Source organism: Poecilia latipinna, unplaced genomic scaffold (genome assembly GCF_001443285.1).
Source record: "Poecilia latipinna isolate Pla-1442-1.1 unplaced genomic scaffold, P_latipinna-1.0 Scaffold1280, whole genome shotgun sequence".
NCBI classification, from domain to species: domain Eukaryota; kingdom Metazoa; phylum Chordata; class Actinopteri; order Cyprinodontiformes; family Poeciliidae; genus Poecilia; species Poecilia latipinna.
This window is the reverse complement of record NW_015113896.1, coordinates 113,415-138,626: the sequence shown is the minus strand read 5'-3', so window position 1 is coordinate 138,626 and position 25,212 is coordinate 113,415. Positions and strand designations below refer to the sequence as shown.

The 25,212-nt window shown below is 37.8% G+C and overlaps 1 protein-coding gene across 7 annotated transcripts in view; it reads left to right on the top strand.

The window, feature by feature from the left end:
• The first annotated feature begins 219 nt into the window (after nucleotides 1-219).
• LOC106961235 (tight junction protein ZO-1-like) overlaps nucleotides 220-25,212 on the top strand; it is a 99,231-nt gene continuing 74,238 nt past the window's right edge. For 4 of the 7 annotated variants that reach the window (XM_015054814.1, XM_015054816.1, XM_015054815.1 and 1 more), the window contains exons 1-2: nucleotides 221-819; nucleotides 14,165-14,378. In XM_015054814.1, the coding sequence (XP_014910300.1) occupies nucleotides 728-819; nucleotides 14,165-14,378 (306 nt within the window). In that variant the 5' untranslated portion in view covers nucleotides 221-727. Of the gene's footprint in view, nucleotides 820-14,164; nucleotides 14,379-25,212 lie in introns of all 7 variants that reach the window. The other 3 variants (XM_015054821.1, XM_015054819.1, XM_015054818.1) reach the window with 2 other exon arrangements.

Sequence of the window (25,212 nt, the reverse complement as noted above, 5' to 3'; positions counted from 1 at the left end):
CCCAGCTGTCGGTTATTCTGTTGGTCCATCACATCAAATCCTAATAAAAGGTGGTTTGAAACTGATGAATTACAAGTACTGACCAGCATCAGTTGGGTTTCCCCTTGTTAAAGCGTTACATAGCTTCCTCTCTCCTCCTCCTTCTCCTCCTCCTCCTCCTCCTCCTCTTCCTCCTCCTCTCTCCCTCTCTCGTTGAACACACGCGCGCACACTCTTCTTTCCCCGGCAGACGTTTGGGTGCTGTCGCGCCTGCATCCTCCTGTCTCTGACTCTTTTTTTTCTTTTCCACACTTGCAACTCGGAGTTTAACAGCTGAGAATATAAGAAAAGAAAAAGGAAAAAGAAAAGAAAAGAAAAAGAGGAAAAAAAAAACAGAGAAAAGTTGCCGCTCTACGAGGCGAGCCACAACAATGACCCCGTCCTGACTAAATTTGAATGGATTAAGCCAATCTATTCCGAGCTCTAATGAGATTAGAGAGTCAGCGCCGACGTGGGTCGCGGCGGCGTGGCACCTTTCGTTGAGCTCCTCGGGGAACGTTTGCCCCCGTCAAGCCAGCAGACCTGCCGGCGTGGAAATGGCGCTTCTGATGCCGCGGACGGGAGCGGAAAATAACAGACGTTTGAATGCACGCTCACCTGTGCTGCTTTTGTGGCGCACGGATTCCTAGAAGTAAGGGAAGAGTTAGCAGCGGCGGCGGCGTGAGTAGTTGTGCAAAACGGAGGAGAAATGAAGTATCAGAAATATATAACAGTGATGCAGATGGCCATGGGAGTGACAGCTTCAAACAAAGACTGCCTCCCCACTAAGAGACAGCTGTGGTGAGTACACAGAGAGGAGAAAGAGACCAAGGAGGAGGAGGAGGAGGAGGAGGTGCGCTTCTGGATGGGAGCGTGTGTTCGCGCGTTCGCCTAAAGAGTGGCAACAAATGTTTAAATGTGAGGAAAATTCGGTTTAATGTAATGCCAGCTGCCGAATGTAGATTTAGAGTCATGTTGTTGATATCTGTCGCCTCTGAATGTGTTTATTTCTTACAACATGAATGCAAAACCAAGTTGAGCGCCGCTTGCTCCCGCCACCACCTTCTTAACGCTTCTTGTCTTTTCACTCTTAAACGTTTATTTCAGCTTTTAAAATGCAATTGTTGCAATGCAGAGGTTCCCACTAGGTCTCTGCCTGAGCAAGACTTTCTCTAACCTGGTGTAGTAAAGAAATGTTAGCTGCTTCATCACTTATTCAGAAGCTGCCTGCCACCTGCGTTTGAACCACGCTGTTGGGGTGAAGCAGTTGGTGCGCTCCGATTGGCTGCCCCGGCGCCTCCGAGTGTTTGGATTATGCTGTTTTATCCCAGTCATCACGTTATTTATCCATTTTTGCACGTTTCCTCCTGTTTCTAAATATACCACATGGTCTACTTTTAGCAGCCTGTCTTTTATCCTTTGTTACTTTTTTCTGTTCATTTCAAGTTTCTAGAAATATCTTCATCGAGACACGATCCCTGTTGTCAGTGTCTCCACCCATTTCCTGTCTACATTTTAATAGACAACAAAACGCGCTTTATTGATGTCAGCTTTTAAGTAAATAAACAAATCTACCTTCATATATTTCATAATCACAAAACGTGTGGCTCTTTACAAAGCGATATTTTGAAGTGTTTGGAAATAGACAGAATATATATCCAGTGTGTAAAAAACAAAACAAATCTGTTGTGTTGCAAATACTTTTACATGTCGCAAATATTCTGTAGCGGCATGACTAGGTAGAAGTGGCTAAAATAAACTTTCTCCATGTGGTGGTTAGGCTGAGCCTTTAAGAAAAAGTTGATCGGAGCTCTGTCATCCTGGGGCAGCTCGGAGTAGAGCCGCTGCTCCTTTGTAATGAAAAGAGTCGGCCGAGGTAGTCCGATCACAATGCCTCCTGGCCACCTCTGTTTGTGTATTTTCTAGTCATATCCTCGACTCAGCAACATGGGACGACAGCATTCTGAGCATGCACATGGCAACAATGGAGAGAAGAACTTCATTTTAACAGAAAGAAACCCCAGCAAGACCTGGTAGCCGTCTGCTGCGACTGACTGGATTTAGGAGACAAAAATTACAGAAGCGCAGGAACCAGGATTACTTTATATCTTAAAAAATGGGCTCAAGGTCCAGGAAAGCCTTGGGATTTCCTTAGATGAGTTCAAAAGTGTGTTTGGGGAGAGTTATGTCTGGTGTTTCTCCTGTACCTCACAATAGACACTGTAACAAAACACGTTTTGAACAGCATGCAAAACATAAAGAGCCTAATTAGCTTTACAGTTTTCAGCCTTTACTGCACTGATGCAAAGACCTTCTATTTAAACCTCAAAGTGTATCACATACACTTTGAAGACAACTTTTTTTGTTAACTGCATTTATTAATTTGATTTTATAGCTTAATCTAGAATGTGACATTGATTTGTCACCCGCCTGTTTGCATGACCGATGCTGAAATGACTTACACTAAGAAACCACCAGTGCATCTTCACACATCTCTGAAAAGCTTCTTTGTTCCTTTGTGTCCTCTCCTTTGAGTGCACCTTAGAAAAGAGACATTACTCACAAGGCTGTGTTGAAATCGATTTCCAGGTACCAAGAGGACAAAGTAGAGACAGCACAATGAGACACAAATTACAGAAATAAGAAACTGAGACTGATGACTTCTCTAATGCAGTTAGTCGGAGTATTTGTCCATTTCTCTTGTGGTCAACACTTTAGCTGCTACATTTCTTTGACACTTTCAGGATGTATGAATTCAGATTTGAAGACTTTTTTGTGCATTTCTTGTGAAACGAAGAGAAGAATGCTCAGACCGTTTCCTCACTTCTCTTGTAATCCTCATTCTCAAGAAAACATAATCCTTTACACACTGTCTGCATTCAGATTATTCAAAGACAAATCCTGTTTGCAGTGATCGTTTTTGACATTAGCCATTTCGGCAGTTGCCCAGGATGGCATCAGAAACGGGAGTGTCTGTATGTCAGTTGCACCTTGAACGATTTTCTATTGCTTTATTTGTGCAGCCCTGCTTGCTGCTGACAATAGTGTGACGAGGTGAAGCTGTCTGTGTAGAACTTTGCTGCTTTTTACCTTGTTTCAGCATTTCAAAAAATCTTATTCGTTTTGATTGGTAGAAAAGGAGTTTTGTCCAGTGTCTTTTATTCAGGAACCGTCACTGCCTGTTTGTTTGCATCCAAGATTCATTTGGTGTCTGGAAGATCTTGTCATGGACGTTGGATAACCATAACTTGTATTAGTCAGGTGTCATCCCACATACGAACCTGACAGGTTATCTCCTCTGTGTTCATGTGATCGTCGTCAGATGCATTGTATGTGACAAAGTGGTACTTTAGGCTTGACACTTCTCTCTTCGAAGAGTCGTAGTGGTCTAACAGGGGCTGTCACATCAAGGCGGGGGTGGGGACACGACTATTAAAACAGGATTACTGTATTGCCTCTGACAACCATTTTAACGTTGAGAAGATGAGCCAGAGTGCATCAGCAGTCCGTGCTTCGTGGAATCTCCCCGTGCATTCGCTCGCATGCCTCGTCTTGATTCAGAGTGACTTCAGATTCCAGATCAGTGGAATTGCATGTCAACTGCTAACTCGCTGAAGAGAAGAGCAGAATAGGAAGTGTGAAAAGTTTTAATTTAATTTTATTTTTTGGGCACAACATCAACATGAACACTCATAGTGAATAATTTTACCGCAATTCAAAAAAACAGTCAATCAAAAAAAAAAAAAAAAGACTTTTCAGTTTCATTGAATCAGAACTTTAAGGTGTTCATAAATAAGGCTGCACAATATGAGGAAATCTTGGATCATGATAATATTGGTAACGGTTGCAATTACAAAATAATTTGCAGTATATGCTCGTTTTTGTCTTTCCCCTTTTTTCCCATCTGTGCTTCCACTCTGTGACCTTTAGGATTTTGGGCAATGTCCTTTGTGTCCAGTGTGAGCATCTGCTGCTGCGAGACTCTTTGCAACTGGCTGAATATTACACCAGCGAATGAATGTAAAATGCATGTTCACAAACCAACATGCACACACTGATATTGCGATGATAATACATTTGCGATATGTTGTGCTGCCTTAGTTACAACCACAAATGACAAAGATTTGTGACACTTTGTCGATTCTTCTTAAAATATTGATGCCTGAATTAGCTGCAACCTTCAAACAAACAAAAAAAGGTCTGGCAAAGACAAAACATACTCAACCAAATATATTTTAGAGAAACAACTATAGATCTGCATTATTAAACAAGAAAAACATATCGCTAATACACAGGATTTGTCTAATCTGTTAGTTTGAGATTATCCACACATAATAATTAGTCTATGTTGGACTTAATGCGTGGGTGTATTGTTCTGGTTTGTGGGCCAGATGTCTACTCTGCAACCCTCCACAGTTACAACCCCGCCTGGTGCTCTTAGTGCTTAATGATGCATTAAGCCAGCGTCCCTTCTTCCTTCTTCTCCACAACAAACTCAACCCCACACAGACAGATATAGCAGCCAGTCTGCTATCAGAATAAAAAGCCTACACACCCTCTCCCTTGCCACACTTCAGTGGAAAAAAAAAAAAAAAAAAAAAACAAATCCCCAAAAAACCCCCTTTTTTACCATCTCCACACAGTCTCCACAGTCCATCTCCAGTCGTGAGGGGTAATCTTACGCAAACTGACAACACCTTGCTTTGTTTCACTCAGCAGGAGTCCAACTCCATGAATGGTGTTTAAATAATTATACTCTGTAATTTTTTTTTTTAAGAAGTATACACAAATGGTCTTCTATATGTACTAAAGAAAAAAAAACACTGCTTTTATCAATCTTTAAAGTTTGAACGAAGGTACACATGTGATTGTATTTTGTTTTTGGTGTTTCTGTCCATTAGAAACTCACATGTTCTTACATTGGCAGAACGACTGTAATCTCCTCTCAGATGGTTTATGCCACTAAAGGGAACAGATTACACAGGGTTTATTGACTTGTGGCTCACCCTGTTACCCCCGCCCACCCTAGAGCATGCTGTGAGACTGAGTTATGTGTGGCTACCGATGCTTGTCTGCGTGCATGCTAGGGAGGATGTGTGGTTGTCTATGCCAGAGGGAATATATGTGGGTTTGGCCTTTTAGCAAAGACTCTTTAGGTTCTACTGAGGAAACTATATGATTTGTTTGTGAAATATTAGCTCTGCTGAAAAACGTAAACAAAACCGGATCAATTAAAAATGTTAATGATGATTCTATTTTGTTCTTTTAATTGATTATTCTATCAGAAAAATTACATTTGTTGGGTTCATATTGTTTCTTTGTAGGACATAATAGCATGAAATATAATTCACCCAACGGTGCCCTTTTTTGTCTTTTTTTTTTGTCTTTTTTTTAACCAAATACAAGTACTGTGGACCACTGGCGTTCGCCGGGGTTAAGGACTGCAGCCAACCTGCCGAAGATTGGATAGGTTTTGAAAACTTAGAACTGCCTACTGTAATAGTTCAAACATCCAGTATGCATTAATATGCAGGGTATAAAATGTGTTTTCACTACCTCAAAAGCTAACATCCATGTTCTTCCTTATCTCAAACTGCAAATGGCTGAAAATAAATGGGCCTCCTGGATTCACTGCTTTGCCAATGCTAGCCGATAGTGTGTCATTTGGCATCGTGGCTAGGTATTTTAGCTTCCTAGGCTACATTTTCATTCAAAATTTAACGTATACTCTGCAAAAAACATCTGAAAATATGTTAATTTTACGCAAATAATTTGCGATGCGTTCCACAGAAAAATCTGTGAATATGTACGTAAATCCACTTAATTCTGGACCGCAAGGAGGCAAGGCATCCAATGTATTGTAAAACACCCATACTGAAATGCTCTGTTGGTATATCATGGCTTACTTCACTATTTTGGTGCAACAGTAAAAAGAAATCAGCTGAAAAATGGTGTGAATTCTTTGTAGATGTAATTAAGAAGAATAAAAAACACGTATTGAGGAAGCTTATGGGGAACTTATTTGCAGCATGCATCAACCAGTCTGATCAAAATATGGCTTACAGGCCATATTTCTAACCCATTTGAAACAGGTTTTCATAGATCTAAACTAAAAGGCATCTTGTAAACTGTACTTGAGTGTCCTAATAAAGTGCTATTTAAATCTGATTTTATTTCATTATCAAAAGTTTATTTTCTAAATTTGATCCTAACCTGCCACTGACTGAAAACTCAAGTTAATGGATGCACCTGACAATATTATTTTAATGCAAATGTGGTGCAACACTGAAAAAAAAAAAAAAAAAAAAACTGTGAAAAAATGTCCTGCCTGGTGGCATAACACTGTGCGAACACTGTGTGGCGCTTTTAACTATCACCATGGTACATTAATTAGCCCCACCAGGCTTGTAAAGCACGCAAATGACCCCCAGTAACCATTTTAGCTTTCCGTATGTTCAAACTTCCCTGTAAGCTGTCGCCAAATATCACCGAAAAACTTCAATTTTGCCTAGTTGAATGATTATTTATAATTCTAATTATTATATTATGCATGGGGGTCCTCAAGCTTTTATTTGTCAAAAGTATTAGCAATTATTTATTTCTTTGGAGTGGGATGATTTAAATAGGACCACTGAAAGTTTTTGTACTTGTTTTCTGTTGTGGCATTTGAGGGAAAAGAAAACTATTAAAATACATGTTTGCAACTACTTCTGGATGCGAGGGTGATTTTGCATCTCGATGCATGCAGATTAATACATCTGCATACGTTATAACTCATGTCAGACCAATGTAGGTAACTCTATATTTAGTTTATGGGTTACAAACAAAGTGGAACATCAGACACAAATCCGCTCACACAAACTATTATGCTTTTTAGTTTTAGTTCATAAATGAGGTAACTTCCTATTGTTGACTGTTGAAGGCATAACGTTTAGCATCCAAAGATTTTCTGCAGACTACTTGAAGAGCTTCTTTGTAACAGTAATGATGATGACAGCAGCAGGCCTTCAGACTCTGAAGTCAGAGTCGCAGCTGGAGGACTTTTGACTTCACAAATCTGTGGCTCATGCTTTCCTGGCCTCTTGTGACTCTTGACTGTCATGACGACTCAAAAACAAAAAAAGAAAGAAAGCAAGATTCATCACTGCCATCTGACAAACAGAAGGACACAGAGGAAATTGACTGACAGAAGTCCCAGTCTGCTTTTCTTTAACTGTTCTTGTCACTTTTTGATCTGTTTGTCAGTTTTAAGACTTTGCTAAGTTACACTGGTGACACTTTACTCTTTTCTCAAACATGAGTGACAGGATTTTATCACTGAAACTGTTTGATATGATTCTTTGACTCTATTTAAGTTTGAAATTAAATACACACTAAGGAATAAAGTATATACAGTTATGTTAAGCAGACTGTTCATAATGTTATGAAAAATTTATTCATTTTAATAAGTGAAGTACATTAAATACAACTTGCCAAGTAAAAAAAATGCTATTGGTAGGATTTTTTTTTAGTGTTATTGTCATTAGCAGTCAAGAATATTAATTAACAACCAAAATTTGGTCAATAAAAATTTTCTAAATTGCATTTTGAAACAGAGTATAAACCAAGACTAGTAGGAACTTATGAAAACGCCTGTCTTAAACTTGAAATGTTTTGTTTCAAAGTCACGTTCATGTCCGTTCGAGTTTCCCAGAGATGGACTGTATATTTGTGTTAGTGTTTGCTGTCTGTCAGCTGTTGACCTCCCCTGCCGCCCTCCTCTCTGCAGGGGTCAGGCAGCATTTGAGAGGTGACCGTTGTCGAGCCTTGTCCGATGCACGTCTATACACCTAATCTCGTCTGTCCATCTGTCAGGTCTGTCTGGTCTAAAGAACAGCCCTGATCTATGTCTTCTTCTGCCAGGTGGCGTTTTAAAGTTCTCGGGAATAACAGGAATAATGTTTTATTGTTTTCATTTTCCTCAGAGTTTACAAAGGATGTTTTCAGCCAGGCATATCTGTCATTGATTTATTCTTCTTCAGGGAGGCTCAATGAGGTAATAATGGTAGAGACGACTGAATCATGTGTGCACCTTTTGTCACCACTTGTCCCCTAAAGTTTGAGGAGACCCATGAGCGAAATGATGCATGTTAATCGGCATTGGTCAGGCATTACAAAGCAGTTTGCTCATCGTCTGAGCCATGAGCTGACAATGTCTCTCTGTCCTTTGTCTCTTTGCGTTACAGTTGCTCTCATGTACTTTCACCCAATTCTATCCATCTGCTAAGAAGTAAAATACGTGGAGACAGCCTTTCTCGTGCATCTCTTTGTGCTTGGTTCATCTGCTTAGTTGCTACTTTGTCGTCTTCTTGATCCAACAAATTTTTCACATCTGTCTCACTGAAGGCAAAAATAAAAAATACTGAATGGCTAAAGACTTTAAAAGGTCACTGTGCATAAATAGGAAACAAAAAGAAAAGTCAGGGAAGATGTTTTGGATGCATCATCTTTTCCAGGTGATTTAGAAAATCTAAACAAAAGCAAACCCAACTTTAGCATTTAAGGAAAAAAAATGGATTAACATAAACTGTTGTAGTTGCTGAAGGTTTTGACAGGTCATCAAAGATTAGACTGTCCCTGTTGCATGTAGTCTCATGTGTTTTAAGAGCGTATGACTCATGAAGCTGTGTCACGATTTGAGGAGACACCTGCGTTTTGTCTGCACTCATCACGTAGGACACACCTCATGTTTTTTTTTTTTCAATTCCTGTTGGAAGTTATTTCATCAGCATATGGAGCATGTTTGTAGGTCACCATAATGTTAAGTACGTTTGTTCTCGATCTTATCAAAGAGTATGTTTTGACTCCAAACAAAACTTTTATTGACAACTTTTTGATAGAGTGCTGCCACAGTTGATTCGTCTATCTCGGCATCACAAAGTGAGGCGGATTTCACACAGAGACAGAAAATACTAGATCCAGTTCCTGGAAAGAGCACCCAGGAGAATCAGCTCTGCAGCCCACACCAGAGGTGTCTGTGTTGAGCTTTGATTTTTCTGTGGGTTTGTCCACGGTGCCAGCCATTCTGTAACTATTAATCGTTTTGCTTTCTTTTCACAACGCCTCGTTACTCGTAGCTTTGTGGAATATTTCCTTTAATTGCAAATAGAAAATCAGGTGAGTAAAGAAGGAGTCACCAGACAGTATTTGCATACTTTATATTTATTTAACAAAATAGAAATTTTCTTTCATTCAGACCATTCTCTGTAAACCTGCCAGCTAGTATTGTGTGACAATATTAGTAAATGCTCCCACTAACCTGTCTGCTATCACACAACCATGCCACATTCAAAGCCCCTTCTTTCCCCATTCTGGTTCTTGGCTGAAATCCCGACTAAACCTGAACTGCTCCCATCACGCTGCCGAAAGAAAGGAGCTTTGTTTTGTGTTGTAATCAGATCTGACTATTTCCTTCAGCATAAATCTTTAACAGAGTGCTAAGCTGACATTGCTTAGATATAGTTTCACCTCAACCGTTGATTAGCTCGCTGCTGGTGAAGAATACAGGGTTTTAAAGAAAATGAGTTTCTGTTCAATCAGCACATTTTTATCTATTTTTTTTTTTTCATTGTTTTTTCATTGACTGTTTAGTAAGCCATGACAGAATATTTAAAACAAAGCTAACTATCTGAGAGTAAGCCACTATGGCGGAAATTACCATGATTTCAGTGGGGACTATTAGTTATCCATACTACAGCTTAATAATTTGTTTGAAAGAAGTCAGGGCTTCAGTCTTCAAAGTTGTCTTGTTGAGTCGTTTTTCCGAAAAGGGTATTTGACCTTGTTATATGAGCAGGACAGCATGTATCTGTGGGTTATGTATCATATTAATCACATTAGTGTTTCTAACCAAAAAGGTCTTGTAGCCCATAGGCGGCGTTATTCATACACGTTCATTGTTTTCATCTTTTGTTATCGTTCTATTTCTAGTCCAGATGACGTCTCACAAGGGTTTCTGGGATGCATTCATGGGATTCTGAGATGAGGTTATATACATACACATACATGTATATAAAGCTCTGCTAGTGATCTCTTATTGCACAGCAGGGTGAGATTCTCTATTTTGGGCTACAGGCTCATGTAATATTCATACGTTTCACCTCTTACGTATTGCAGTTTGTGGCTAATGTCTCTTGTTACTACTTTATTTTTAGGCTGTAAAATGCTGCCATTGTCTGCCACTTGTATTGATGGGGGTCACATTGGGTGTGCTTTGTGAGCACACCCCGGCCTGTTTGTGGGTTTCTCCATATTTCTCCAGAGGCAGTGAAAAGTGAAACTTACTTCTGTCTGCTGAGAAGCTCAGGCCGTGTCTAACTCGCCGGCTCAATATATCCTCGTGAAATCCTACAGCCCCGATGATAATAAATCATTCATAGGTCGGCAGCAAGTGAGAAGTCATACTTTCGCTTGTGAATATTTTTAATGTTTGTTTCTTGTTTTTTGCTGCCTCGCTGTACCAGAAAAAAAAATAAATAAAAAAAATAAATAAATTCAGCAGCCTTGCTTATCCAAACATATTGTGAACCACTGATATGTGTGAAAGCAGTTTTACTATATGAACGTCGTTTACTATCATAAACAAAGTACCAGTATTTTTGTGCTAGGTGCAGAGGTACTTGTCTTGACGCTCACATGTTGAGATGCTCTTCCTATAAAAACACCCTGTGAGCAACTTGTGAACTCTTTAAAGAAAATAAGTGAATCTTTAAGAATGTAGCGATAAATAACTGAAGACTGATTGAAGTCGTTTTTATATAAAAATGATTCAAACAGAAACAAGACATTTGTTATAAACTACATTAAGTCTAATTCATCTTTAGGTTTAACTGAAACATTTACATACAAGCAAGAATTTGTGTAGAAGTTTAGAACTTTAAAATATTAAAATTTCAAACTAAAAATGTTTGCTTGTCATTTATGAAAGTGAACTATATAGTTTACTACAAGAGTTGTCTTTGTTTTCTGCACTGTAAAGTCGACTGTCTTCCAGGACCATATAGGTTTGGTTTATCTTAGAGTTATTGTAAATTCAGCTGAAAGACTAGGTAGTAAGTAGCTAAAAAAAATCCTCCTAAAAACACTACACTACAAATAATAAAAAGCAGTATAAAATTTTTTGCACTGTAAATTATTATAAATTAATCATTTACAGGCATCCCGAAGAAATAGTTTGGTCATCCAGTAGGTATGTGAATAATTTCATTTGCAAGAAATGGGCATGTAATATAGGTGTCACAATCTTATACTATCTCATCATTCAATTCTGATTTCTGGTGTCACAGTTCAATTCAAAATCAATTATTTTATTTTTATACAAAATGATTATTTATAATAATATCTGTTTCAGTCTTTGAGGTGCCTTTGCACACTTGTGATCATAGGAAGTCTTGCGTACACACAAAATGGAGGCCAAGAGCAAGGGATTTGTTTCATTTTGTATTTTTTTCATCTATTTTGGGACATTTTATGTTGAATCTGAACCGTAGTAAATAAGAATTATGATTCTTATTTTTTTGGCACACTCCTAATGTCTATCTGCAGCTGGCCACTGTGACGTCAGGAATCCTCAAATTGCTCAGCAATAACATGAGGCGACCACCTGGAAATCTAAACTGTGGCTTTGTAATACATCTGCAAAATATCTTATCAGTTTTCCTGACAGTTGTGACTCTGATGCTCCAGGAACTGCCTTTGATACATCATTCTACTTCCTATTTCCCCACCCACTCCCTTATGGCCATTGTAAATTATTGTAAATCTTGAAAATGAAATAATCTCACTAATGATCATAATTATCACAGGCTAATCCATTTAGGTGATTTTAACTTTGTTAGCCAGTTAGAATTCAGGTTGTGCTTTCTCTTCATCAAAGACTTACCAATATTGTATTGCATGATAAAAAATGCTAGAAAAATCACAGCTCTGTAACACTTAAGTGGTTTAATTAAACAGCGTGAAAATAGATGTTCACACCCGGTCATTTCAAAATTAACAAGAGGGAAAGCAGCTCAAATATAAATGTGACATCTTTACCTTTTTCTAATTTTAGTGCTACTGGTGTCACACATACTTGATATTACCGTTCTGAAGAATGAGACATGAAGGAAAATTGTCTTGAAAACAACTCTTTTGCATCTCATTTAAGAAGCATTTATAATGTTTGCATGTCGCATTGTTCAAAATTTTACATATTTTGTTACAGAAAATGAGCTTTCCTATGAAAACGCCCGAGTAACTAAAACATCTGAATGTGTTTCATGCCTCAGAGAGCTGGAGAAGCTGAACTTTTTTTCTCTCTCTCTCTTTCTCCCTCTCTTTTCTCTTAAGGCTGTCTTTGTTGTCAGATCTAATACTGTCTAATTCTTTGATAAAACACTTGATTGATGACTTGTCATTATGATACCATTCACACTCTTTTTTGAGATATGTTTGAAAAGCTGAGCTTCAGGGCTGCAGCTTGTTAATTTAATGTTGATACACTATCTGTAGTGCTACAGCAAAACAATATAAAATGAGTTTGAATTTTAAATAATGGTTTATTTACTTTTTTTTTAAATGGCATGACCAAAGTTATCAGTACTACAAAAGATTAACATTACTTCCAATCAGAAAACTAATCTCAAGGCTTAAAAAATCAAGCTAAAATTATGTATAAGAAATTGTTATAAGTGTTTTGCTTGGTGAAAAAAAGATTTAACTAACTACGTAAACATGTCGGCCAATACTGTTAGCCTAAATCTGCTATGAATAACTTTGGGCTTAACTGTAACTGTTCTGATGTCTAGTTTGGTCTATAATTGTCTCCAGTCTTTTTCTCTCTTAAGCGAAACTATAATTAATGCCTTAAAGGAGGGAATTACAAATCACAAAAACAGAGCAAAAAAAGAAATAACCCTGAGTTTAGCCACTTTTAGTTACATTGGGTCTTTTAATGCACACAAGAAGCAAATCAGGGGTTTTTTGTGACTTCATAATGGAAGGCATACAAATGCTCCATACCTACTCTCCGTCTGCAGGCTGCCCGCTGACATTCAGCCCAATTATTCACACTTCCTGAATGCAGCAGCAGCCAACAGGAGAAGACGGCCTTTAAAAAAATAGACATCAAGAAAAAACAAAACTAAACAATAAAAAAAAACTCTTGTTATTTTAATCCTGTAGGCGTTCCTATGATTTCCATCAGATAGGCAGAGAGCCTGTGAGCAGTGCACAGTATAAATTGCTCTTTGAGGAAGTCATCTTTGTTGTATTGTAATGGATGGGCTTATGTCATGTTGAAGAGTTCACAGGAGACAGTGCTGTATATTTTAAGACTGCTCAGAGGTACATTTTAGGTTCGCTCACAAAATCAAAGCAGGAGATCCCTAACCACATTATTGTACAGACTCCCTTCAGGCCTCTTTAACAGCCTTGACCTGTTGGGGGCAGGAGCACAAGAGGACTGTTCTGACTTATTTGCTGATGAGAGTCGGACCATTGTCTTCATAAAGTCTCAGGAACAAATAAATGACCTTCCACCATGATCTCTACCAGTCTCACTTTCTCCATTTTGAAACCTTACTGGACATGAAATAAAATTAATTTTGCTCCTTTGGTCTTTTCATAAGTGATATTTAGGTGGGTGATAGACACCTAAGTCCTTGCTTGTGAAAACTTGTGGCAAATGTTCAAAACTATGCTTTAATACTTTGATATTTCTAAAAGGTAGCTTTTAGAAAAGACATTTTTTTTGCATATTTGTTAAAACTATCACTGTCATGAGAGTATAACATGAGACAGATAATCTTGTACATGAGATTGATTGACAGCATTAAGGCCCTCCTCCTGGTTCTGATTGGTTGCTTCTGAGGGAGCGGTGCATTTCTGCAGATGGCAGCAAGACTACAGGAAAGACACAGAATATCTTGATATTTTTCATAGATTACCTGTTTCATATAACATTGTATCAACATAGTGACAGTTTCAACAAATATGTATTATTATTATTTATTTTTATTTTTTTTGTAAAAGTTGCCTTCAACAGATTTAAATTGTTTTTCTCAATATTTTGGAAATACATGACTAGATTACTAGCGAGTATCTTTTTTTTTATGGCTTTTTGCAGGGTCACCCCACAAGAAGGAGATGCATCCCCCTCAGATGCTCCCGAGTCTTCTAGTGGACCAGTAGGTGCTACTGGTGGCGCCGGTGCTATAGCTTTGCCTGCCACCTCAACCCTCTCGTTGCCTCTGAGCCAAGCTAAACCTTCTCTGCGTCGCATCAAGGGTCGCATCCATCGCAGCAAGAGTCTGGACAGCATGGACCTGCTTGACTCTAACGTAAGGCTCAGTTATAAGGGCACTTTCCGATAAACTATCACCTGGAACTGATGTTTATTTTTGCGTAAACATATGTGCAACGGTGTGGAAATAGTTTCTGTTTGAGTGTTTATTTACAATTTAAATGAAGAGTGTCTTAGCCAATAAGAAATAATACCTTAAAGTCATGGATGTTACTCTGAGAACATTTACTGAATTAGATTTGCTGTGGTTTAAATGTTTTGTTTTTTTTTAATATCCTAATAGTTTCATTTACATTTATCATTTCTACACGCCACTCCATTAATACAACTGCACACATTCACACAGGATAACCTCTAGTTATGTAATATTTCTATGTTTTTTTTTCCAGATGAGTACAGTTTAACACATTCCATATTTCTGTCTATGACTGATTTATTCTCATAAAAAGTATTAATCTGATAAAATGATTAGGTAAGCTGCTTGGATCTGAAAACCCTGCCTAACTCCGGGATTGTCCATTGAGCTGAGAACTGCGTTTGGCCCACTGGTTAATTCATGCAAACTTGTGTGCTTGTGTTGCGTGCATGCGTGTGTGTGGGTGTGTGTGAGTGTGCGTGTGTTAAATGTAGACAGTGTGGTGTTTGGGAAAGCCACCAGCGGTTTATGATGTAAAAGCATGCCAATCTATTGCTAATGCTTGCCTGGTGCTGCCTGGTTCTCCTGCCATCGCCACGGTACAAACAGATGAAAGTCTGCTTTCTGCACAGCTCTGCTAAATTTTCCTACCCCCTTTCTGCTTCCTTTATGCCTTGACCCTCTGCAGATGTCTCCTTTAATAAACGTTCACAGTTTAATGTCTCCTCATCCGCCCCCAACCTTCCTCTCCAGGTTGACAGCGTGCAGTGTGTTTGTGCTAGCGTTTGAGTCCGTACACGCTCAGAGTGGGTGTTTGGTCGATTAGATGGCCTTAATTGGAAGTTGCCTGGTGAGTCTTTTGTAACGAGTCACTGTTTGTTCATCAACCTGGAAGAGGACTAGTTTATGATGGTGTGTGTAAGGTAGGGAAGGGTTTTCAATTTAATCCATTATTAATTGGGAAGGAGGGTTTGGAGGTGGGCAGAGGAAGTCACGAGAGCCAGCGACAGGCTCAGGAAGTTTTTGCAACAGATAGATAGATGCACACACTGATTTTATCAGTTTGACTGACTGCTGGCAGGGTGTTTCTTGTCAGTTTTAATTCTGAAAGTGAGGCAAAAAAAAAAAAATCTAATATATTTTTTAAGACAACCTGAATGCGTTGATGCGTAATACTTGGCTGTGAGCTGTCTGTTCTGAATGAGTTCTTCTTACCTTGCAGACAGCAGTGAAGCATGAGCAGATGGGCTGTCGGTAAGCGCCACAGGCAGCTAAACTAGATTTTTAATGTTTTTGTCATCTTCAGAAAGAAGAACTTGAAGCAATAATGAGAAACTTGTGGTGTACAGAGTAAATGTGGTGCTGTCTCAAAGTAATGTGATAATTTTATTTTAAGGAAATTGTGCTTTCTAATGCCTCATGTCATTTCACATCCATCCATTATACTTGATTGAAGGTATTTCTGATCCTTTTTGAGTTAACATTTTAATATGCTTTGAAATTCTTTCTCATGTGTTGATCCTCCAACGCATGACTGCATGTCAGGGTAAAAGCTGCTGCATTTTGGGGTCCGTCCCAGACAAAAATGTATCATTATTTCCATGTACGTGCCAATATGTTCAATTTAATTACTGTCTTTTGATTGAGATGTAATACACAAAATGAAACCATTATTATACAAATGTCAAAAATGTGCATAACAAGCTAGTGTGATGTATATTCAGTATAAGTCTGCTTCTCAGTCGTTTTTTTAATCAAACTGCTTTGTGTGTTTTTCTCTTAACACCGATAGTAATATTTATATTTTTAAAAATGTATGTGTCACAGCTCAAGTGAGATGCTGTAGATAAAATCTTTCTTTGTGAAAGAATTATTGGGAAACCTTTGTGTGTGTGTTTGGATCTGTCACCATCCGCTGCGTCAGTTTTACCAATTTAACTCTCCGACGGCAAACATCAAACAGAATTATCCCTGGAAATTCATGTAGTGGGACTTCTGCTGTGACAGATGTCTCATTATGGTTCTTTTGTTCCGTCTTTATTTCTTTCTCAGCTGTCTGCTGCTGACAGTGGATATGGATAATGTCTCACTGAAGCTCACACACCAGGAAGGCACAGTGTAGAGAAAAGATAACCCTCATGAAATGGATAATTAACTCCAGCGATTGCTTATCTCTTCAGTTATATTTACATAATAGACGTTATATCAATCTCATTACATCAAATATTTCACCCTCTGTCTATCTGAAAGATAAATGTTCTTTTTCAGTGTAAATTACTCACTTTACAAAGGACAGGTAGGAACCTTTAGATTTAACTCAATCAATTTATTATTCTTTGTGTAAAGTAAACTCGAGATTTTTTGCTCATAATTTAAAATTTCTAAATCCTTCCCTTACATTTAAGGAAACATTTAAAAGACTTCAGAAAAGGTATTCAGACAGAGGGGGAGGAAACATAACCCTACTATTATCCTAAGGTCTCACTGTGTCAACTTTCAGTGAATTGGTCTGGGTCCCTTAGCCAGAACTCCTGAATGCCTCCATTGTTAAGTTCTTTAGAGAAAGAGTCTCTAACATTTGTTGGAGAAACACCTAAAAAAAATACAAAAAAAAAACATCTGTCTGGGGTTGTGGGGTGGTTAATCAGTCAGCAAATATTACATTCTGAACAGATCATTGTGTTTGCTCCTTTAGGCATCAATGACAAAAAGATTTGTCCAGAGTCAAACTCTAAAAGTCAGATTTTACCACCAAAGAGCAAGGAGAGCACACAGATATCCCCAAGACCTACATAATAAACAGCTGCACTTAATTTCTCATAAAATTCCTTTGTTTTGGCTACTCAATAATTGGTTCTCAGTGTATGCATCTTTTTTTTTTTTTTTAGTCAAGGTCACAAACATTCAAACACTGATTTAAAGTCTGTGGATCCTCTATCAAGGCTACAGATGCAGAGTAAAAAAAGGACGCCAGTGTCCGTTTCGTCTTACTGTTCCTTCACTCTGTGCATCAGTATCAACTGCTCAAGGCATGTTGCATAAATACATTAGCAGCCACTCTCTTTGCCTGCTGTGCACTATCACAGCATGTCCACAAGTGGAACTTTGAAGCATTAGTAATAAATGAAAGGAACAATGTCCCATAGAATGTCTCCTTCCCCTTTAACTTGCAGCTATATTTTTAATGGAAAAACAAAAAGAAAAAAAATCTTAAAAGGAAAGTTAATCTGAAAACTCCTTGTTCAAGATTCTGTGACTTACAATGGTTGGATTTAGGTTGAGCTGCTGAAATTGTCTTGTAGTTTAAAGTAACTGTGAGCATGTAATTCACAGTGAAGTAAAACAGCTGTGAAAATCGTGCTTATTATGCGTGAGATTGTTGTCTTTACCCGATTGATTGTCTCTGCTTTATGCTTTCAGCTTGTCAGAATAGGACAACATAAACATGTGCATTTGTTTTGTTGAGTATATTTTATTTATCATTTTAAATACAATAGATTTCCATTATGGACTGAACACCTCACATGAACTTGAAATGCTGGGTAAAGAGACTGAAGTATTTATGAATACACGCTAGGACTAAATTCTGCTGTTCATTCGAAGAAAAGTGGCAAATATAAAAAAAATTGTTGTGAGACACATCAACTTAATCTCGGTTATAGCTATCTTAAAAACAATCCTCATCCATTGTATGGTTTATTTTCTGTGATGTAAACAAATTTACATCATTTTTTTTACAGTGAATGCAGCAAAACAAGATTTAGCCTCCACACTTCCTTGTACCCCTGGAATAATGCTACACTTTAACACGTGTGTCAGATAAAACCAGATCCCTACCAGCGACATTTCTTTATCTCATCTTCATACATGAGTGGTGTATGCATTAGCAAAATCATATTTAAGCAGAAACATGGTTTCAAAAGCACACATAGATTTCAGTCAAAGGTGACCTGCTCCAAGGTGTGTCAAACTTCCTGATCTGCTGCCTCGGTGGTCACGCACCAGTGATCGCCTCCCCTTAAAACACCACTGACATCGGAAGTAAGCGATATTACAGTGATAAATGTAAGGTAAGACATGTAAAGGTTGAATGACTGATGACAGAATGGTTTGACAGCACGGCGCAGGGCGTTCCGATTAGATGAATATATTTTCAACGGATTGACAGGAGTGTCTGCAACCACCCTATAACTCATTCTGTTCATCCCAGGTTTTCCAGCCACAAAGCCATTAAATTGGATGCCACACACAAGTTGTTCATCTTAGCTGCATTGAAGCAGGTTGGTGAAAGTAAGGTCAATGGTTACATATGGGTGGCTGTGCTTTGGCCTTCTGTGTGCCTGCTGCAACAATGTATTTATTTTTATTGAAATCCGTAGTTGTATTGGACTTTATAGAGCATCTTGCTTATTATTGTTCTTATGATTATTATGAGAAATGAAAACTGATATCAGTCAAACTCTGTTGGGTCTACTCAGCTGCTAATGCTTCATCAAAACCAATGAAAATATACATTTGTCATGGTCTTAAGCAGCTAGAGAAAGCATTAAAACCACTGACCTGTATTCACTGAAGGGACAAGTGCTATTTCATCACCTTACAAAAGCATTTATACTACTTGCACATTTTGTCGTTTTAAACTACAAACTTTAAGAGCATTAAAATGAAATTATAAAAAAAAAATGCTTTGTGCAATTGCATGCAGCTCCCAGAAGCAATGCTCAGCTTAACCCAGTCAGACTGGATAGAGAGGATTCATGAACACCAATTGTCAATTTCTGTTTAATATTCATTTATCTAAACTTTGTTCCTTGGACTTTATGATGTTGTGTGTTTAGTAACATTCAACAATAAACCTCTGAGGTGTTCTCAGACCATCAGTATTGAGAGAATAAAGCATACATGAACTTTACTTACTAATTAGGTGAGTCTAAAGACAAGAGGGTATAAGTGTAGGATTGTTGGGGATTTTATGTCTTTTAATACATTTTCACAATGTGTTCTACTTTGTGTTGGCCCACCTTCTAAAATCTCAATGAAACACAATAAATGTTGTGGTTGTAATGGGAAAACATCTGACTTTTGTACTGTATTATGCCCCATGCATTCATTTGCTTGATGTAACTTGGTAATTTTTTTGTTGACTAGATCTATCAAATATGAAAAGTCACATTCTTTCTTGTTTCACACAATTTCATTTAATGTGGTATTTGACCAGATAAATTAAAAATCACAAAAAACTGATGTTTTACTTCAAAGTTTTCAAACCTTGTAGCGTAGAAGTAGAGAATCTCGTGGTTCATAACCTCTGTCACCCTTTGTCAGGCTTTGACTACATTTCATCCAGCCTGACAGGCGATCTGTCATCCACAGACATGAAGCGTTAAGTAAGCAGGACTCTTGCTCACTATTCTAGTCCCTTTGTGGATCTAACTCATGCTATTGACAGAGTGGCATTTTCATCAGGATTTCAGTGTGTCTCAGGATAGAGAACCCTTGTTGCCCTCCATCAGTCAGTGTTTTTGCACCTAAAAGCTGCCAAAACAATCCTGATCCAGCAGGGCCTGGACACAGGACCTCTGGGAGTGTACCCTAAAGTCTGACACCACAATATTGACAGCTGAGCTTTTGGGTCCTGGGCTGAAGGACAGAGTCTGTTCCTCAGCAGTTTTTGCTGTGTTGCGTTATACCATCATGGAGAACATTGCTGTCACCAGGGAGTGTTTCCATCACATGGTTGATCATAGCTCAGCTTCACTAGTGTGGTTCTTTGTGGGATTCCTCATTATGGGTTCAACTTTGTTTTATTTTAACTTAATCAAGTTTTCAATCAGCTGAAGCACAGAATGTCCATTCCTCTGAGAGTTTCCATACCGGTTAATGTGCCTCTAGTGTCGCATAAAGCATAATTGTAGCATAATTCATGTCTTCATATTTAAAAGTACGAGTCTGAATTGTAAAATAACAATTTCTCATCATAAAGAAGAAAAAAAAAATCTCTTACCAGCTTCTGCCAACAAAATTTACAAGATATTTTGTGTTTAGTTCATTGACTGAGTCAGACGGTTTACACCTAAAGATGTTCTTCTCTGGGGTACAGAATGGGTACTAAACGGTATTGCTGGACATTCCCACATTGTTTATTGTTCCATAAAATTGTTTGAACAGATGAATAAGTCACTTTATGGAAAATGCACCCTTGGATAACAACAACATTTGTGGAGACCAGCACTTCTTGCTCTAACATCTGTGCTGCTTCCTTTTCCCCCCCCATGATATCACACCAGGAAGCAGGTGTTTGACACACTGCCTTAACTCGTATGCGTAAAATATTCATTTTAGTGTATATTAATATCAAAATTTGAAGAAAGTATAACAAAAAAAAAGTATAATATTGTTCTGGTGTGAACCAAATAGAAATATCTTAATTGATCTAAAACAGGGGAAGTTAATTCCAAATTAATTTCAGAGAGGGGGAAAAAAAAAGATGATGGAGTTTTTATACAACTGCATGTGCTAACATGTTTACCTATCTCTGTAAAGTCTGCAGAAATATATTATTTTAATTCAGTGTTACAGATGCACTTTCAGATTGTTTCCTCCTTGAAGAAGAGCTTGGTAGGATGCAAATGATTTTTTTTTCCTTTTGAAGAAATATTTAAATAATTCTCATATTTTGATTACGTACTTTTTACACAGACAGCCTGTGGCAAGTGCTTTTGATGTCATGACAGTTTATAATGTATTGTGAGCAAAATCTGATGTAAGAAACACATAACACTTTTATCTGCAAAAGATTTGTTTTTTGCATTTACTAGTGTTTTGATATGATGCTAAAAAAAACTGCAGAAACAAATTGCAAAACATTTAAATACAAATAAAATTAGAAATCTGCAAAATCATTTAGGTAAAATTGACAATTAAGACTTTTTGGCCCTTGTTTCTAGTCAGCCTAATCTATCAAAATTAGCATAACAATCCACTTACGTGTGTGTTCAGCAGCGCAATGATGCTATTTTTACATGTCTGAAAGGTCTTCCCTGACATCTGGGACATTCCTAATTGTATTTGCCATTACCCGGCAGCAAATATCTGGGCCGTTCCTTCGGAGAACAGGTTTCATTTTGATCACTGTGATTCATTATGTTTTTAAAGATGTGGAGCCCTCTGCATAACGACATGCTCTCTGGCCTTCAAGTTACATCATCCTGTGGCAGTATGCATTTATAATGTCAGGCAGGAAGGGCGGGCAAGATCAATGTTGACTCTATAGATAGATGAAGCGATGATCTACGGCTTCCTCAGCAGTAGCGTGAAAGCGAGAGGGCCATATTTAACGCGGGGTCATATGGAGCTGTTCACATTAGATTAAATGAATCAATCACTCTTGGTTTGTTGGCCATGCATGTGTGTCCCGTGTGTGTGTGTGTGAGACATCTTTGGTAAAGTGTCTTAAGGGATGCCTGTCTGCATACATCACCAGAAGTGTCCTCATATTAGTATGTCCGGCAGTCTGCCGTCCTCTGTGTGATATTGATTGGTCACAGAAGAGAGTGTTGCTGGTCAGCGTTTCTCAAATGGACACAGAAGAAAACGCAGGGTGAAGGCGAGAAGGCAAAGGGGGAATTACCAGAGGACATGAGCAGATAAGATGAGAGAAGAAAGTGACTGAGAAGGGCATGATGGCAAAAGAAAAATCAAAATGATGAGAGTATCGGATAGAAATCAAGAAAATCGTTCTCTTTTGTTCCTGTCCTCATATAGATTTCATGTGTCACAGCTGGTTGGAGATCAGCTGTAGCTCTCAGTTTAACCTCTGTGAAGATGTCTGTGCACCCAGTGTTAATATTAGTGTTTGGTCACCGTTACGATCATCAATGCAGAATAAATTATTCTAAAAATGAGCAATATTGGATCAGTGGAATTCATTTTATTTTTAATTCAGATGAGTTGGTCGCTTTAAGAAAGCTTTAAGTTTGACTTATTTTAGTTTTCCTTTTTATTTTGCTACATGCTGTGATACCTTTGTTACTTTGTTTTCTTCATCATTTTTGTTTTGCTTATTTTAACATCAAGAATAGACTGGAACATGATTTTTTTTTATTTGTTTTGTGTTTTTTTTTTATATCCACCAGAAAACTCCATAGAGTTTTCTTGAATCTGACAGCAGAAAATATCCCCAGAGGAAGAGAGTAAAAGGTCAGATCAAGATTATTTTTGTCATTTTATTGTGTGCTTAATAGCACACAACAAAACAAAAATATTGTGTTTCACTGGAATATATATTACTTTTAATGTCAAAAAATATTAAATAACCCCCAGAAAATATAAATAGATCAAGCCGGAAAAATACCGTATAAGTCCAATAATATATGTAAAGAAAATCATTGTGCATTTTATCTTCCTGGTTAGAAGATGGGAATAGTTTCAGGATTGCTTTAGACCCCCAACTATCCTTTGCAGGATCCTTGCAGGTAAAGTACCGCTTTGAGGAGAACATATTTTCCAACACAGCTCTGTACAATATTTAGTTTGATTCGGTTTTCTCAGGAAGTTCACTCTGTACTGAAATCCCAATGTTCTTCAACCAGATAAAATCCAGGGATGTGCAATCCCAGGAGTCTAATGCTATCGAATCTCTCTAATGCACCGTGTTTATGCTCGGTAATGGTGCGCATGAGTCATGATGATTGATGCTCACGATCTCCTTTATTTTGTTGTTGTTAAGCACCACGGGGTTGGTGCTCTGAATTCGTCTTTTAGCAGTTTAACTTTGTCTCTTTTTTTGAATAATTATTCTCATAAATGAGCCCTGCTGTGGTGGTATCATCTGCAAATGTAATACTGAAGTCTTTTTCATGTCTAGACTCACAGTTGTGTGTCAACAGAGTGATCAACGGTGAACTGTTCACATGACATTGAGGGGTCTTAGAATTTGAGATGGTTCTTTTGTCAGCGTGGCATTATTCGGGTTAAACATATTGTGCAAGCGAAAGTCTAGAACATATCGTAAAGGCATGTTAGATGAATCATTTTCAAGTATTTTTTCTCTTTCTCTAAATCTTAACCAGATCATATTACAGTCTGGAGTTAACAAAACCATTTTGAGTTGTTTTGTTTTGTGTTGCATTTTTGATTGTTTGTGCTCCTTGAATGGAAACCCTAATTCCTACATATTTCAGTATGACACCTACTGAAATATGACTTTTTTTTTCAGAATATAGAATGACAACAGCTGGGTTAATTTATCAGTTTGACGTCCGCCTCATTTCATGTGAGCTCAGAAGATGAAGCAACCACATCTAACGAGACAGGCTGGATCCTTAGCAGCCCTTTTTCTCTGTTTCTATGGCAACAAAATGACTTTACTCCCAGTGAGGAAGATTGGGTGGTAACGCAACATTATAGATTAATGTAATGTGAATGGTCAGGTTTTATGTTGAGGGCGCAAAAAAGGTTAAAAACCCATACTGTCATATAAATCTTTGTTGTATTTTAGTGACTCAGTGGATGAGAAATCTCCAGCTCTCTGCTGTTTCTCTACAAAGGAGCCTTTTTCTGGTTCTCTGCAAAAAAACAAAAAACAAAAAACAAAAAGGGAAGCCAGTGCAATGCTTTATCCACAGAGCATTGCATAAACAGGGCAGCAATATTTTTTTTACTTATACCAAAAAGATTGCGATCATTTTTACTGAGCCCTAAGACTTGTAATAATAGGCAAGGCACATTGCATACCGTTAAGATTGTAAGATGCTGTTTTAGATAATAAATCTAAATTGTTTACTTGGGCAAAAATGTTGAACTTATTGTTCTTAAAATTGTTTGTGGTATCGCTTAGTTTCCATTAGTAGTAAGAAAATTTATTTGGAGGCTCAGAAATAGCCTAGAACTTACCATAGCATGACGAACATGAACTAAAAACGATGATAAAAACCAGTGTCATAATCAACAATGAAGCACGTTTTGCATCACCATGGACTGAGAGACTGAAAGAAATAATAAGCCCTTGCCCAAATAGTGACATCTTCAAGTTTGACTAAATTTTTGCAGTTGCTCGTCTGGAAAAACCAAATAACTTTAAGAGAAACAACAACGATTCGGCTTTTTTGCCTCCATGACAAGAAGAATGTTTGACTTATTTGGGGTGAAGTTTTCAAAACTAACAACATTCTACCAGCTTGATAGCTTATACAATAAAGTAGAAAAAAAATGAAGAAATGTGAGATGATTTAAGACTTTGGCACAATACTATTTATATTTTAGAAAACTTAAGTACAATTTCTACTGACAGTTCTAAGTTTTTTTGAATCTCAGAAGAACTGGTTACATAATCGATAATTGAAGTAACACAGAGAAAAGGGGATGACAAATTACATAAGGAGAAACAATGTAGAAACGGATTAAAGCTAAAGTGAGCATAGTGGAAAAATACATAAAGTCACATAAAAATGAGATATGATAATGTTTGTATAAAGGATAACAAACTGTTTAAAGAAAAAAGGCATTAAAAAACAATTTCGTCTATGTGTTGTTCTATTTAGCTTAATTTCCTGAAACGACAAAGTGTCTGTCGTTTCAGTGGAAGCATAGCTCTCCCTGTCTGCATGTGTGCTGAACTCTCTGCGGTGTCAGTCACCTCTGTCCTGGGCGAACACAAGGAGAGCTTTCCATCGCTAACCTTTTCCACCATCCTGGCACCTCCAGGGGGCTCCCATTTCACGTTTGACTTTTATTT